The 16,151-nt window shown below is 35.5% G+C and overlaps 1 protein-coding gene across 2 annotated transcripts; it reads left to right on the plus strand.

The window, feature by feature from the left end:
* Nucleotides 1-5,193: 5,193 nt before the first annotated feature.
* LOC135783348 (uncharacterized) lies at nucleotides 5,194-15,018 on the plus strand. Of its 2 annotated transcripts, XM_065294035.1 has the most exons (9): nucleotides 5,194-5,516; nucleotides 6,709-6,903; nucleotides 7,676-7,838; nucleotides 8,302-8,403; nucleotides 11,469-11,570; nucleotides 13,084-13,482; nucleotides 13,918-13,985; nucleotides 14,412-14,455; nucleotides 14,869-15,018. In XM_065294035.1, the coding sequence occupies exons 2-9, from the start codon at nucleotides 6,709-6,711 to the stop codon at nucleotides 14,924-14,926; spliced, it is 1,131 nt and encodes a 376-aa protein (XP_065150107.1). In that variant the 5' UTR covers nucleotides 5,194-5,516; the 3' UTR covers nucleotides 14,927-15,018. The 2 variants fall into 2 exon arrangements, with proteins under 2 accessions (XP_065150107.1, XP_065150108.1); XM_065294036.2 differs by lacking the exon at nucleotides 5,194-5,516 and having other exon boundaries at nucleotides 6,411-6,903.
* The last annotated feature ends 1,133 nt before the right edge of the window (nucleotides 15,019-16,151 follow it).

Raw genomic sequence — 16,151 nt, forward strand, 5'->3', positions numbered from 1 at the left:
GTTGTGTTAAACGTAACACAAAATGTGTTGTTTCAATAATAACACAAAGATGGGTGGATTCTGGGACAACGCATTTAGTGTGTTTTTAACACATCCGTACTAAGAGTGTCATATGTCTTATATGTCATAACGAAATTGTGTGAGCTCTGTGCCGATTGCTTAACCCATTTTATGGCTTGTAGTTCAGTATGAAATTGGGCACCGATTCGATTCTAGCGATGTTTTTGGAATGTGTGCAAAGAATTGTGGGTGATTTGAGGCCAAAAGGTACTTGACAGATATTCTTTGCTTCTTCACGTACACTAACCCCCCAAACCCCACCCCCAAATCCTTCTTGTCTTTTATTGGCTGGAACAGGTTTGCTATGTTTCGTGGTTGTAGGCTGCGCCACTTTGTTTTTGTTGCTGTTTGTGGAGCCTGGGCTGTCTACAGAGACCGCATTGTTCAGGAGACAGGCAGCTAGCAGATAGTGAGGAGATGTTTACTGTATGAAACAAAAAATGTTTTATGGCCTAAAATGAGTGAATTCACTTGTTTTAACCGAGTATTAAATTTGCATATCATAAGCATATTACAACAATTTACCATTAACTAAGAATAAAAGTTAACTTTATAATTGTTAATATTCTGTAAGACAGCCTTGATGATGTATGCAGACTACAAATGCAACCGCAGAGGGCTGCAAACTTCAGATTGAGAAACCTCTGTTCGCCGTTGTCTCAGACGATGACGTGTTTGTCCTGTAGCAGCTACTGTAGCTTCTCTATGCTTTTAGAAAGGGAGGGGTTTGGGGGGGCCTTTAAGCCCATTTAAAAGTACATAAATACTACTATATAATCCATCTAGTGTATATGTTATTTGGAAAATAATTCACAGTTTATATTTTTTAAATCATTAAGGTTAGGGTGAGGTTACTGGGGCAATACCCTTTAAAAAAATACACCATTCTACCTAAAGGTTGCATATTATTAACTCACAGAACGGTGACTTTTGTTTGTTTGTTTGTTAGTTTGATCCATCAGTGATATATTCCTGTATTGGACTCATCACTGAGTAATAGCAGTGCTAATGTGTGTTCAGGTTTATTTTAACTTAAACACGGTTAATTCATGTAAATACAGTGACAGATGCTGGTGATCACAGTCTGTGATGGTTTAATGTGATTGTCTGTCATGTGTTCATTCTGCTCTTTACTTCTGTCAGTAGTTTATATTTGTTATTCTGTTTAAATAAATGAACAGATGTCACTGATTCTGAATCAGTTCAATATTTGCAGGGTTTCTGTGCTATACAAATAAACATAACAGGCATCATATTAAACTAGACAAAAATTTTCATAAAGATGTAACGTGCTGTTATTCAACACACAACACACACGTTTTTGTCATGATGTGAAAGACAAGTGGTGAAATAATAACCTCGAAGCATAGGCTAAATGTATTTTGGTGCTGTAAATATTGTGTAACAGTTAAAGTAGATTACTGATCTCAGATCAATCCTGTTTTTTGGTCTAACAAGATTATTACCACTCGACTCTACTCTTCATTTTACCTCTACATTCTTTACTTATTTTTATTGTTGTTTTAATTGCTAATTGTTTCTCTCGTTCATTTTTGTTCCTCTTCATTTCTTATTCTTAGTATTTTTCCTGGTTAATCCTTTTTTTGTATATTCCTGTATTTAATTGTCTTTGTAAGTTATTGTTACTCATGGTCTTTTCTCAAGAAGAATGGACAAAAGAATTTGTCATTATCTTCTTAAAATAACAGTATAAATATAAATCATCATCACATGATTATGACATTGTGTCTGGATAGGAAGAGAAGTGTGTGTGTGTGTGTGTGTGTGTGTGTGTGTGTGTGTGCGTGCGTGCGTGCGTGCGTGCGTGCGTGTGTGTGTGTGTGTGTGTTTGTACTGTAGAGGGAGACAGAGATCAGTTTTGAGCTCACTCATGCATGTCACACAACTCTAATGTACTGATGCTGTGTACTGAACCACTCACTTCTTTACTGTTCTCTAAATAGTGAATGACCTTTGAGTTGACTATTTGGTAAGGAATAAACAAAAATCTGTGAGCTATTTACACTTTTAAAAATAAAGTTTCTCAGATGTACATTATTGGGTTAAAATAGCGAATGAATGAATAAAGTCTTCCATTCTGACAGGTTTATCTGTATGCCCTCTCTGATGGGTTTACTCTCCAGAATGAAAACTTCAAAGGGAGTGAAGTGGACCAGAGAACTGTTACTGAAGTGCACGTCTGTGTCATCATGTTAAGCCAATAAGGAAGCTCTGTGCAAACAATCATGGGAGTGAAGTATCTGTCAGATGTACCCTTCATTCTGAAGTGCCCTTTGAAGTGGACATATGATCACTTTCAGTATGAGAATGAGCGTTCAGTATGATGGCCATGAGTGCTTTTATTTCAAATGACTTTCTGAAGTGGATTTATCCTGTTTGGAGCTCACTGGTTGTTTATTTAGACCAGTAGTCCACACCTCCAGTCCTCGGGCCACCCCTTCCAGAATGTTTTAGATGTCTCCAAAGGTAACAAGTTCGAAGCATTTACTTCAATACATATTAATATACATTTATTTGATTTAGCACATTTTCATAGTTCAGTACTGTTGTTTTTTTACTTTTGGAAAAATGTTTTAGCACTGTTTCACTTTAAGTATTATGTTTGTTTTTTACCCAGTATCCATTTTAAAAACTATCGGTCGATAAGTCAGTTATCAGCAAGTACGGACCAACCTAGTTATCTGTAAAATACACTGTGGGTCGACCTGTAGTCTCCATATCTGAAACACCTGAATCAAGCTCATGACAGAATGTTTGAAACCTTTCTTTAATGAACGCACTAACAAACTGATGAACTGAGGCCTAATCCTAATCCATTTTTACGCGGTTCGCGGTTTGTTCACACTAAAACGCAGTATCAGGGCACTGAAACCAAACATTTTTGAAAACCCCTGCCAGGGTGAGGATTTTAAGAAACGCTGATTGCAGTGTTGTCGTATAGACTCTTGCGACATCACTTTTGTTCAGCTTCTGATTGGCCAAGGTGGCTTTACCATTTGGGATATTTTGCCGCGTGCTGGTGTGGAATGCTCTTGACAGCACTTGATAACATGTTTTTGCTTTTTATGAGGACAGAGATTTCTTTTAAACCGAGCATGTGTGGACGGGGTTTTTTTGGAGGAAAAAGTCTGGTTATAAAAATACCCGTGTCCGTGTGAACGAGGCCTGAATCAGGTGTTTTATATATGGAGACATCCAAAAAGTTCTGGGGCTGTCCGAAGACTGGAGTTGAGAACCACTGACCTAAACAACTTCTACAAAACCAACACCAGATTTAGTGCACTACTATATATAGAAGATAGAGAGCGCCTTTAGACACAACTTGTATGTCAAGAAAGTTTTACATGAGTACACATTTTACTTCATCGTAGTGTTGAAATGTGTCTTCTTTGCACATTATAATGAGATTCATTTGTATTATTATCAAGATTTGCTAAAATGTGTTAACAGGGATGTTTTATGACTCTCTCTCTTATAATTATATTTCACTGTTAGATGTCATCGTTTAGTGAGACATGAACAGTTATGTATGGGTGATTTGTTAATCTGTCGTCATTTATGTGAGTGTTGTGGGTCATTGTGCATGGATCAATATTCTCATTAAACAATCTGACAAACACTGTTTACTCTGCCTGAATGTAAATAAATAACGTTAAAACAAATCAAGATGTAGTTTTATTTAGACTGAAATAAACGCCATAACTAGTCTTTTACCTAGTACATTGATTTTAATATGAACAAACCTTCTTGCTGTTTCAAACTTGTATATTTGACTTTCTTCTGTGAAACACAAAGCGTATTAACTGATGGGCTCAGGATTTACTTGTGTTCACTGATCCAAATCTTACTGTAAGTTCAATTTACTGATTCAATGATCCGCTCACTGCTGTTCTCCAGAGACTTCAGTCTGTTCATTACACAACTATCACACATAATAATGAACTAAAGCGTATAGATATAGAGTGACCTGTGTAATAGTGCTGACAGCTTTGACATTTTTCTGAGCTGTTCCTTTAGAAGACCTGAAGATGTTAGTGATGTGTGTCAGTTCTGTAATGGACCGACTCCGTCTATCTCTCCATCAGCCATCGACTCCAACACACTGAGACTGAAATCCTCTGAAGAATACAACGGATGATGAATGTTCAGTCAAAAGACAAACCCAGTGATTAATAACATTAATGATTAAACACATTTAATCTTACTTTTTTTCTTGTGCAATCTACAACTCATTTCAGAAACTCAAACTAGACTGTCAGAGTAATTTAGTTTGAAGGATTGTAATCACTGATCTGTCTGTTGTGTTTGTCTCATATCTGCTGAAGGAGCATGTTTAAAACCAGACATGAGAAAGTGTTTAGTGTGCTGCTTGCTTAGACAGCATCACCTGCTAACTCAAAGTATGTTGCTGACAGAAATGATGTCCAAAAACCCAACATGACCCAGGGGTGAGAAGAAACGACAGCAGAAATATGAGCAGCACAGGTAAGCAACACTTCTGTCATATCTGCCTCTCTGTTTTTATTATCATTCAGTTTAATGAGGATTGAGGGAAAACATCTTGATCTTACTCTTTTTGTTTTCCAGCACTGTTTTGGTTTATTGATTTAAGAAGACAAAATTATTATACATGGTTTCTAACAAAATCCTGTCATGTCAACAAGTTCTCCAACTCATACGACTAACATGGTCGTATGCACCTTTGCTCAAATACGACTACCTATAGCGTAACATAAAATAGCGCCCCTACCGGCAGCGGGAGATGTGCCACAGCCTCTTCGCCTTGATGCATTGTGGGTTTCTACCATAAACGAGGATTACAGGTATGTTATCAGTGAACCTTGATAATCTAATAATTTGATAACAAAATAATAAAGCTAGGGCGTTTTGTGTTGTTTCATCTTTGTTTGTGGTGATGTAGTTGTTTAGGTACGTTATGCTATTTGGGAAAGTAATAAAGGACATTACGAAATATCACAAATAAATAAATAAATGCAAAAGTTAAACATAACGAACATAAGTGACATTGAACTTCGCTTTTATTAAAATACGTCGTCACAATAAATATTCGAAAAAGATCGATTTTTGTTTTTGGACAAATATTAAGATCGTTAGGCCTATATAATTCTGTCGTCTGTTCAGTATTCGTCGCGTTTCAAATCAACAAGGTATGTTTCCCATAATTGTAACATTTTTTAGGGTTAGATCATTTAGTAAAGTTAGTATCTTGCGATATTGATTCGAAATTGGAAACGTTGTGGTTAGGGACCATGTAAAAGTGCACACATTTGAAAACGTGCATGGTGCCACACATATTTCGCTTATCTGACTCGATCATGCAAATACATTGTTTTTTCCTTTCTGATTCATTTTTACAGGTGCAAATCTAGGAACAGAACAAACAAGGCTAGAAGACAGACAACAAAGTTGATTAAGTAATCTGATGTTTTTGATCCACTTAAACATAATCATGCATCAAATTAACAAAACACAGTCACATGCATCTATATATATATATATATATATATATATATATATATATATCTATATATGCACGAAGCCATATATATAAGAAACCCCAAAAGATTTAGTTAACAAGAAAAAGTACAACACTGTATCAGCAACATGTCTTATTAATTAGCCATAGAGATTATCTTAGTATGCTGGTCTACAGCTAGTAAAACAATCACTATAGTTAGGTTGTACTTGATTTGTATAACCAAAATACATTATTTTATTAAACTATACAATAAGTTATATCCAGTGTTATCCAGTTAACACCTGAAATTTCTGTCATTTAACCTAATTTGTGGTCTGAAGATGGACAAAGTTTTTATGAATGTGGAACGTCCATTTTCGGACTACAAATTAAGATATTTTTGATAAAATCTGAGGGTATTTGATGCACACATAGGCAACAACACCATTGCACCCTTTGACATCCAGAAAGGTAGTTAAAAACATGGTTAAAATAGTCAACATTACTACAGTGGATGAACCTTAATGTTATAAAGCGATGAGAATACGTTTGGTGTGCAAAAACAAAATAAAGACTTTATTCAGCAGTTTGAACTGTCATACATAGTTGACGTAGTAAACTCAGTGCAGGCTTCCTTGTTTACATCCGAATGCCGACTCATTATTGACCGAATTTTGCCTCAGCATCACATACTGTACATGTGTCATGCTGCTCTTGTATTTTATATTAAATATTTAGTTGACATTCGAACGTAAACAAGGATGCGTGCACTTAGTTCCTGATGTATGGCAATGGTTCAAATTGGTTAATGAAGTTGTTATTTTTGTTTTGTTATATTGCACAAAAAGTACTCTGGTCTCTTCATAATATTAAGGTTGAACCACTGTAGTCACATGATTTTGCTGCCTATGTGTGGATCATATACCTTTAGATTTCATAAAAAAGATAAACATGTCTGTTCCGAAGATGAACGAATGTCTTACAGGTAGTAACTAGTCAGTATTAGGGGGCATAACAACAAACTCTTGACAATATTTTCGAAGACGGTGACTTGTCAACATACTAGGTGTGAAAAAAATATTTCTTATGCCCTCATTACATCGCATGCTGTGTTCTGATCATCGTTTACCGTATGTTTCTTTTTACAGATGCCTACTCTAAAGGATTGCTACACATGCAGGGAAAAAATTGGAGTAGCCAGCAAAACATGTCCATACTGTAGGGCCAAACAGCCATATAAGCAAATGCTTGAGAAAAAAAAGAAACAGCTTTCCCAGGAATGGATAGACAGACAAAAAAAAAACTGCAGTGTGAACAAAATCTATGATGCAACAAATCTTCTGGTAAGTTTATCTTTTAAATGTTAGTCATAAAATAATAAGTAAATAATCCCTGATCCTTACCTTTTATAAATGCATTTCTATATATACAGATGTTTCGGCAATTCTTTTTTAGTGTGCACAATGACTGTGTTAACAGTGTTAACATCTGTGTTTTCTTTCCATTGTACTAAGGTCTTATAACGAGTGCAACATTTTATGCATAACATTAGAAAATGTAATAAAAAAGAATTTGTATAGACCAGGAGTGCCCAAACTCAGTTCTGGAGGGCCACTGTCTTGCATAGTTTAGCTCCAACTTACCTGAACACACTTGAACTCAATTAGGTGATTCATACTGTGTGCGTGTGCGCGTGCGTGCGTGTGTGTACCTGGTAATTATCAATTATCAATTGTCCCCACAAAGATAGGAATACCAGTGTTTTTGTGACCTTGTGGGGACATTTTGATGTCCCCATGAGGAAACAAGCTTATAAATCAAACAAGATGATGTTTATTGAAAATCTAAGGTACAAGAAAGGTTTTTGTGATGGTTGGGGTTAGGGAATGGGGCAGGTAAGGGGAATAGAATATACAGTTTGTGTGGTATAAAATGCATTACGTCTATGGAATGTCCCCACAAAACATAGAAACCAGAATGTGTGTGTGTGTGTGTGTGTGTGTGTGTGTGTGTGCGCGCGCGCGCGCGCGCGCGTGTGTGTGTGTGTCATGCCTGTGAAATTGTAATTATTTATCCCGTTTTTAGTCTTATGATTGTGTCTCAATTTCATTCCAGCTCCACAAGTGGGAACTTTTAGAGAGGTACCCAGTCCTTCTCCTTGCCAGGAGAACCTCAAATGGTTTCTCTGCTGAATGCTTCTGCCCGTGGAAGAATGAGACAGAAGACACTCAGGACGCTTTTCTTACTATAAAGAGATTATACGAAAGTCTTCTTAATGGTAATAAACACAAATGTGCACAAAATTTTCACATATTGCAGAATAAACTTTACATTAAAGACATTAGTAATAGGTTTTATCGACAATACATAAATTTGCAGAGTTCATTTTTTCCTCACATTAGGTTTACAACATGAACATGTGAACAACATGATGTTTGTAGCATTATTTCTTATTTAAAAATGTCTCGTTCAACCGGACTAACATTTTACAACACATATTGGTTTTTATTAATAAATATTTTTATACATTTAACCTTGAAGTATCATTTTTACATATTTGAAATTACATAAGAACACTTAAGTGGGGCTTTGTATTATTTTGATCATGTCAAATTGATATTACATTATTAAATACAGTACAACCCATAGGTGAAGTTAAACTTAATTAATTGTATTTATTTGAGCTGTATTATTATTGAATTATTGTTATTATCCTATCCACAATTTCTTTTGTCCGACAGTGGCTATTGCAGATAAAGAAGTAAACGGCATGGGAGAAAGTTCTGTCACAAATGGCACAGAGACTCCACCAGCAAACTCCACACCTCTGTCCACCTGTAATGGTAAAATGTCTTATGTTTTTGTACAGCATACAGTTTTGTGGTCCTATTACCTGTCATGCACCAAATACTAGTATCTGTCCAAAGGCAGACCCTAAAGCCCCATACACACCAGGACAATTATCGTGCACGCTTATCGCAAGTGTAATTTCAGACGTTTTTTGTGTTCATACCCAAGCGATTTTTACTGGCAATTCGCAGAATGAACGTGCAAATTCACTCCCTGACAGTATAGTGCTTGTGCTGATTGAAAATGAAAATAAACATATTTATGATATGAAAAAAAAATGAAAGAAGATAAAATACAGATATAAAATGTATATATGGCATATACATGTTATGAGGAGATGGTAGTCAGAAACAATGGTGCAAATAAGTTACAATTACAGTAGTGCAAGGGAAGAGTAGTGCAAATAAACATATTTATAAAATAGACATTCTTAACCAGAGATTTATAAAGTACTAGGGACCCAGACTTGAGTAAAAGTACAAGTGCTCTATCAAAAAAGTGACTTGAGTAGAAGTTGAAGTGCTCTTTAAGCACAGCACTTAAGTGGAAGTACTAAAGTATTAAACATGTTTTGTACCGCAAGTAAAAGTACAAGTATTGTGTAATGTATTTATTAAAGAAAACAGTCAAAAGTTTGAATAAAAAATTGTTTATATTATTTCAAATGTTTAAGCTAAAGGACACTCACAATTCCTTTGGCTGTAGCAGGAGTACAAGGACAGGAATGTTCAGATTAATTCATATTAATTTAACTGATATGGCGATAGAGAATTCAGTATTAAAGGTGCAGTGTGTAATTTTTAGAAGGATCTCTTGAAAGAAATGCTAAATAATATACAAAAGTATATTATCAGGGGTGTATAAAGACCTTTTAAAATGAACCGTTATGTTTTTATAACCTTAGAATGAGACATTTTTATCTACATACACAGAGGGTCCCCTTACCTTGAAGTCACCATTTTGTGCCACCATGTTTCTACAGAAGCCCTTAACGGACAAACTTTTTTATGACGTTGTCTCCGACGATGAAATGTTTGTCCGGTGGTGGCTACCGTAGCTTCTCTATGTATTTCAAAAGCGAGGGTTGGGCAGTGGACTGAGCCGTTGGTTGCAAGTCGCAACCTCACCACTAGATGCCGTTTAAATTTACACACTGCACCTTTAATGAAATATTAGTCTATATAATGGTAAAGGTACAAGGTGTTTTAATGGATTTAAGTTTCGTTCTTTCGCGCACACTCGCCCTCTCTCGCACACTTACTCTCTTTTTCACGCACTTTGGCTCTCTCTTCGCTTCACATTTGTCCACAACCACGGCTCATATTTGTGAGTGAGAGGAAGGGAGGGGTCCGCCCTTCACTATCTCCGATTGGTTTAGACCACAATGTGTGTGTATGTGTGTCAAATGTGTATCATCGCTCTGGCAGTGATAATGTGGGTTTGGAATGATTCGTAACATTTGAGTGTAAAGTAAAAGTATTAAACTCATCGAAAATATGTACTGAAGTAAAAATGGAAGTAGGAGAAAAAAAAATACTTCAGTAGAGTACAGATACTGCCTTTTAGTACTTAAGTACAGTAGTGAAGTAGTTCTACTTCGTTACTATACATCTATGTTCTTAACTATATTTCTCGAAGGTAAAATAAATAAATTAATACAAATACCGAAACAAAAATGCATATAATACACGTCTATTGGTGTGTCCAAGAACTGGCAGAGCACCCTTAGTATGTAGGGCTCTTTCTTGTCGCCTTGGTAAAATGTGTGCTAGACAAGACCGTTTTGTGTTTGAGTGCTACCAAGTCATGTTTTACTGTAACTTTAGCAGCTCCAGGCATGCGCAAAAGTGGAGATTTTGTTGGTCCACCAGTTTTTAATACTGCGCATCAAATAAAAAACAAACCTGAGGTCATTTAAAAAATGTTTTATCCCTGCCGTTTTTCGCAACGGTGTGCACACTTTAATTGGTGCCATTTGTTCAGTCAAAGCCGTTAAACATCAGCGATAATCATGCACGATATTCGTCCCGGTGTGTACAGGACTTAAAGGGATAGTTCACCCAAAATAAAAATTTCGTCATCATTTACTCACCCTCAGGTTGTTCCAAACCTGTATAAATTTCTTAGTTCTGCTGAATGCCAATAAAGATATTTTAAAGAGAGTTTGTAACCAGACCGCTTTGGGCCACCATTGACTTTCACAGTAGGAAAAAACTACTATAAAAGTCAATTTTGGCCCAAAGTGTTCTGGTTACAAACTTTCTTCAACATATCTTTTTTTTTTTTTTTAACAGAACAAAGACATTTTGGAACAACCTGAAGGTGAGGAAATAATGACAATTTTTGGGGGTGATCTCTTTAAGAATTACACTCATAAATGTTTCATCCTTGAAAACAACAACAACAATATATATATATTTTTATTTAACATTTCCATTACTTACATTTATTAAACAATTTCTCGTATTTGATGCGTGGTTTATAAATGCCCAAAGTCGTTTATTGGGGGCTACAGATGTCTATCAAATGCGCCTGTACATAGCTCATACTGTATACAATTGTGTGTGTCGCATAGACGTTGTCATTGTCTTGCTGCCCCCTCCCCGTTCTGTGATTGGTTCCCAATTTGAGGGGAAAATTTGGTCCATGGTCTCCATGCTAGACTTGCAGCGTGAATAAATTTGTGCACAAGGCAGCATGGGGAAAACCCAGGCTAATATATATTTTTACACTGATTCTGAAATTGATGCTAGTTGCCGAAAGTCAGAGCCAGCCTACACAATCTGGAAAGTAAGATTTCACAGAAAACAATGTAGTGTATGATGGGCAAAGACTCATAGCTTAAGGCTATGATTCCATCCCACAGGACGATATGAAACATGTTTTAAGACATGTTTAAGACAATTAAATAACACTTTCCCTCCAGTTTCACAGACAAAGCTTAAGCCAGTCCCAGAAAAAAATGCTTGTTTGAGCTGTTGTAACTGAAAGAAACTTGTACTGACAGTTACAAAATGTTTTGTCTCACAATGCACATCACTTTTCTTTTGTCCAACAGTGGCTATTGCAGATAAAGCAGTAAACGGCATGGGAGAAAGTTCTGTCACAAATGGCACAGAGACTCCACCAGCAGACTCCACACCTCTGTCCACCTGTAATGGTAAAATGTCTCATTCAATAGAACTGACATGTTCTTTTGTTGTTGTTGTTGTTGTTGTTGTTGTTGTTTTACTAAGGCAAGTTTATAAAAGCTACTTAAATTCCTTAATTGAAATATAGCCTAATCCGGGTGTAGTCTAAGGCCCTGTTTATATTAGAGCATTTGCGTTTTAAAACGGCATTTTAAAATAAAAAAGATCCTCGTTTATACTGGCCTTTTAAAAAGAATCTTCATCCACACCATAAACGCATTAAACATGACCAATCACGTAACTGGGCATGCACATAAAAGTGTAAAATAACTTATAACTCAAATAATAGCTTACCTTTGCACATTTATGCAGCCTATGGGTGTGCGATAGTGACAAAAATTCATACCTGGGTCCTTTGCTGGCAACTACAACAGACACTATTTTTGAACCTATAAAAATGTGTTTAGGAAAGTCTTATACTGTTTTAACTCGCCCCTGCAACATATTAATATGATTAATAGGTTAATTTTGATTTTATAACTAAACAGAAAGGTCTTTATGATTTAAAAAGAAAGCATTCAAGTAAACAGTACTAAACGAACTTGAAGCAAAAATAAATTTCAGCAAATGCAAACTTCAATCAAACATAGTAAGAGGTAAAGTATTGCTTTAGCCTACAGAAATGCTTATTGCATTAATTTTTAAAAGTGTGCGAGGTCCGTGGACGTCCTCCGCTAGCAACACAGAAATAGCTAAAAGCTCAAGCGGCTAAACGAGCATTAAATATTAATAACGTTGAGTTTATTGTTTTTATTAATTTATATTCACAAAACTTATCAACAAAACATCGATTAAAATTAAGAGACAAATTATATGAAACAAAATTTATTTTAAAGTAGCAAACAAAACTTTAATTAAACTCGAAAATAATGTCTGACCCATTACAATTCTCCCTTCATATTGGCCTTTACAACGCCCTATATGGCGTTTAAAATTTACCTTGAAAATGATGCGCTGTCACGTTAACATAAGCTGTTTGTTTACATAAGACTCTGTCTACGTTCATTTACACTCAGTGCAACGTCTGAGTTCTCAAACTAAAACAGGGTCTGCAGCGTTTGCGAACGAATCCGTTTATGAGGGTCGAAAACGGTGATGTAGTGTAGATGAAAGACGTAAACGTTGCAAAAGTAGCGCGTTTTAAAGGATAAACGCATTAATGTAAACATAGCCTAAGCCAGGGGTCTCCAAACTCTGTCCTGGAGGGTCACTGTCCTGCAGAGTCTATCTCTAACCCATCTTAAACACACCTGAACCAGATAATCAAGGTCTAATTATGTGTACTAGAAACTTTCAAGCAGGTCTGCTAAGGCAAGTTGGAGCTAAACTCTTGAAGACCCCTGTCTGTGAAATTGTTTTCAGCATTTTAGTTTCTTGTGCCTGGAAAGAGGTTACAAATTGTATAGTGTGTTCCAGACTTTAAATAGATTTGTTTAAATTGTGTTGATTACATAATCTTTCACAATTGTATTTTTCCAACAGTGGCTAACACAGATAAGGAAGCAAGCAGCATGGTAGAGAGTTCTGCAACAAACAGCACACAGACTCCACCAGCAGACTCCACAGCAGACTCTGATTCAGAGCTTACGCATGAGCCTGTCACTTTTTTCCTTCCTCCTGCATCTTCCTTTTTGGCTTCTTCTGATTCCTTAACCACCCCCTCTCCTATGCCTTTATCCATCGCTCCTCTGGTGTCCCCCCAGACTCATCCTGTTTTTATGTCCTCTCAGTCTAATTCTGTATCTTCTTCCCCGGCTTCTCCTCTGCCACCACCCCCTACCCTTTCTACCTGTTCTAAACTGTCCACTGAGCTAGGCAGTCTAAGCCCAGTATCTTCCTCAAGGAAAAAAGGACAAATAAAGAGGAAAGCAGACCCTAAAGGTATGTGTGGATTTGTTGATTTTTGTTTTTATTTATTTATTTATTTGACATATAAATAAAAACTATGCTTGATTTTGCACTGTGAAACAGTTTTGTCAATTGTAAGAATGCATTTCTCATAGTTTTTTGAAAAGGACTGTTTTTGAATTCTACAAATGTACATATTGTAATATTTTCTTTTGCACATATTGCAACATTTATTTATTTTAACACAAGCTTGTCCTTTTTGTTGCCTCTTTGATCTGAGTGCTTCATATGTAAGCCGTTTTGGATAAAAGCAATGAAATGATTACATTAACAACTTTTTAAAAGTCTAATTGTCCTTTGAAAATTTTTCTTTATCCATGACACTCATGGTAATGTTAAGATGTTTGTTGGACTTTATGTTTTACTTATATCTGTTACAAATAATAACCATCCTTTAATTTGTTTCAGAATGCCCCATGCATGAGGAATCAACCAGTTTCCCCTACAAAAAAATATTAAGGAAAAGAATCAGGGAGGTTTGTTTCAAAAAGGAAAAAAAACACATTGACAATAACAATATCAAATTGCTGTGTGTTGTAAACATTGCCAAATATACTAAATAATAATGTAGGGTTTAGGTATTCAAATAATTCATGTTAAAATGTTCAACTATGGATTTTAAAAAGTAATATTTTACTTCACAATTTAAGTAGTTTGACAAAAAATTAAAACTGCAGGTCCCATGTTTTATATATCCCATAAGTTTTAATTTATAAAACCCGTTAGTTTTATTATGTTACACTTAGTCCCACTAACTAATAATATTACTTTGTTTGATTTCACTTGGATTTAATGTTGTCTTTACCATTTAGCAGTATTATTGTTAGTCAAAGTGTAACTTATACTGTATGTGTTAGAATAATGTCATTAACTTCTCCTTGTTTCTTTTTGTTTTTGCTAAGGGCCATACGGAGGTGTTGGTTCAGTGGCATCCTTGCTCTGGATGGTATGCATATTATCTGATGTTTACTGTACTGTAGAAAATTGACAGAACAGAATTAACCACAACAACAAAAACCATTTATTTATATAAACACAATAACATAAACATAATAAACTTTACATTAACATTTATTCATCTTTAACTAAAGTCAAATTGTCAAGCAAGTCACATAACAATGTAATAATGTTTGGCAGTGTAGTGCGTTCAATATAAAATAAATGAAATGTATGGTTAAAAATGATTTTTTTTTCCATCATTATGATCATACCATCATTATCCCATGGAATATTAAAAATAGAACGCATGCATACCTAAAACCTACCTGTCTTATTGTACAGTGCCAAGATGGTATTTGTATCCTAGTAATGAACATCAATAAACAATGTGACTATAGTAACACTATTGCTGTCTTACAGTGGGAAAAAGTGGAAGAACTCCTGGGAGCCAAGTGGAAACATTCAGAGTTTATCCTGAAGATTTGTGTGTTTGTTCCAATGTGTCATGCCTTGTATGACAGTTACAGAGACTTGAGAGAATGTGTCTTTCACTGTTAATGCATATCAGTTCTGTTTTTTATGTTTTGTTTTGTGCTTGCTTTGTAAAGCATATAGTCATTCTGTTTTGTGTGTTTGATGACTTGACTAAACAACATTAAAAACAATATGTCACTGGCTCTTTATCTTCCTATACTCTTCATTTTAAAGATTGTTTATAATTTGTCTTTTAAGGGCAAATATATATTCAACTAAGTGCATTTAGTGATGTTTACTGCTAAAAAATCTGATAAAATCGCATTCTTATTATTATTATTATTATTATTATTGTTCATTACCATAAAGCACATGTTAGCCCACAGTCAAGATGGGTTTTTAAATCTAAAATATGTGTATGAAAGATAGACCAATACATATTTGGACCTTGCCAAATGAGCAAACAATGAAGCTGGCATTTCCTTTCTCTGCAGGTAAGAACACAAGGAAGACAGGGATTAAATACTATTAATACCAGAACAAAACTTTTTGTTAAATGATGCTCCTCACAATGCATATACACCTCTGGACTTTGAGATAACTGAACAATGTAGTCAATAATTTACATCTGTTATGAATCACCTAACCTCGCCTCTACTCCTACCCATATTACAGAAACATCTTCACACACTAGATTTAAATAACATTTTGGCTGATTATATGCCTTTTTAACAAGTGGGGACCAGTCAAATGTCCTCCCTATTGTAAAGTATAACACATTATAAGTGAGGACAACTGGTCCTTACAAGTATAGTCAAAACAAGCACACACACATATGTTGTCTCCTTTGCACCAATAAACTGGTGTGGTGCAATATGGCTGCGGTCGCATCATTCAGGTGGATGCTGCACGTTGGTGGTGGTTGAATGTGACCCTTTAAAATTTAAAGCGCTTTAAGTGTCCAGAAAAGTGCTATATAAATGTAATGAATAATAATTATTATTAGGCTAAACACAAGTCTGGTTCACTATCCTTGTAGGGACTCTCCATAGTTTTTATACAGTAAACACTCACACACAGAAAGACACATACAGAGAGAGAGACAGACACATACACCACTAAAATGTCCCTAACCCTAATTCTACAAATCTATCTATCTTCAGAATATTTAAGGGGCAAATTCTGTAACAAAATATTGGCTAATAACTGCCATCACACTGAAACAGCAC

Source organism: Paramisgurnus dabryanus, chromosome 7, assembly GCF_030506205.2.
Source record: "Paramisgurnus dabryanus chromosome 7, PD_genome_1.1, whole genome shotgun sequence".
Taxonomy (NCBI): Eukaryota; Metazoa; Chordata; class Actinopteri; order Cypriniformes; family Cobitidae; genus Paramisgurnus; species Paramisgurnus dabryanus.

Excerpts from the sequence above, each read along its gene's own strand:
- LOC135783348 (XM_065294035.1), top strand. The coding sequence starts at position 6,709 with ATGCCTACTCTAAAGGATTGCTACACATGCAGGGAAAAAATTGGAGTA. Across the intron at positions 8,404-11,468 it reads ACCTCTGTCCACCTGTAATG|TGGCTATTGCAGATAAAGCA; the intron begins GTAAAATGTCTT and ends TTTGTCCAACAG. Across the intron at positions 13,483-13,917 it reads GAGGAAAGCAGACCCTAAAG|AATGCCCCATGCATGAGGAA; the intron begins GTATGTGTGGAT and ends AATTTGTTTCAG.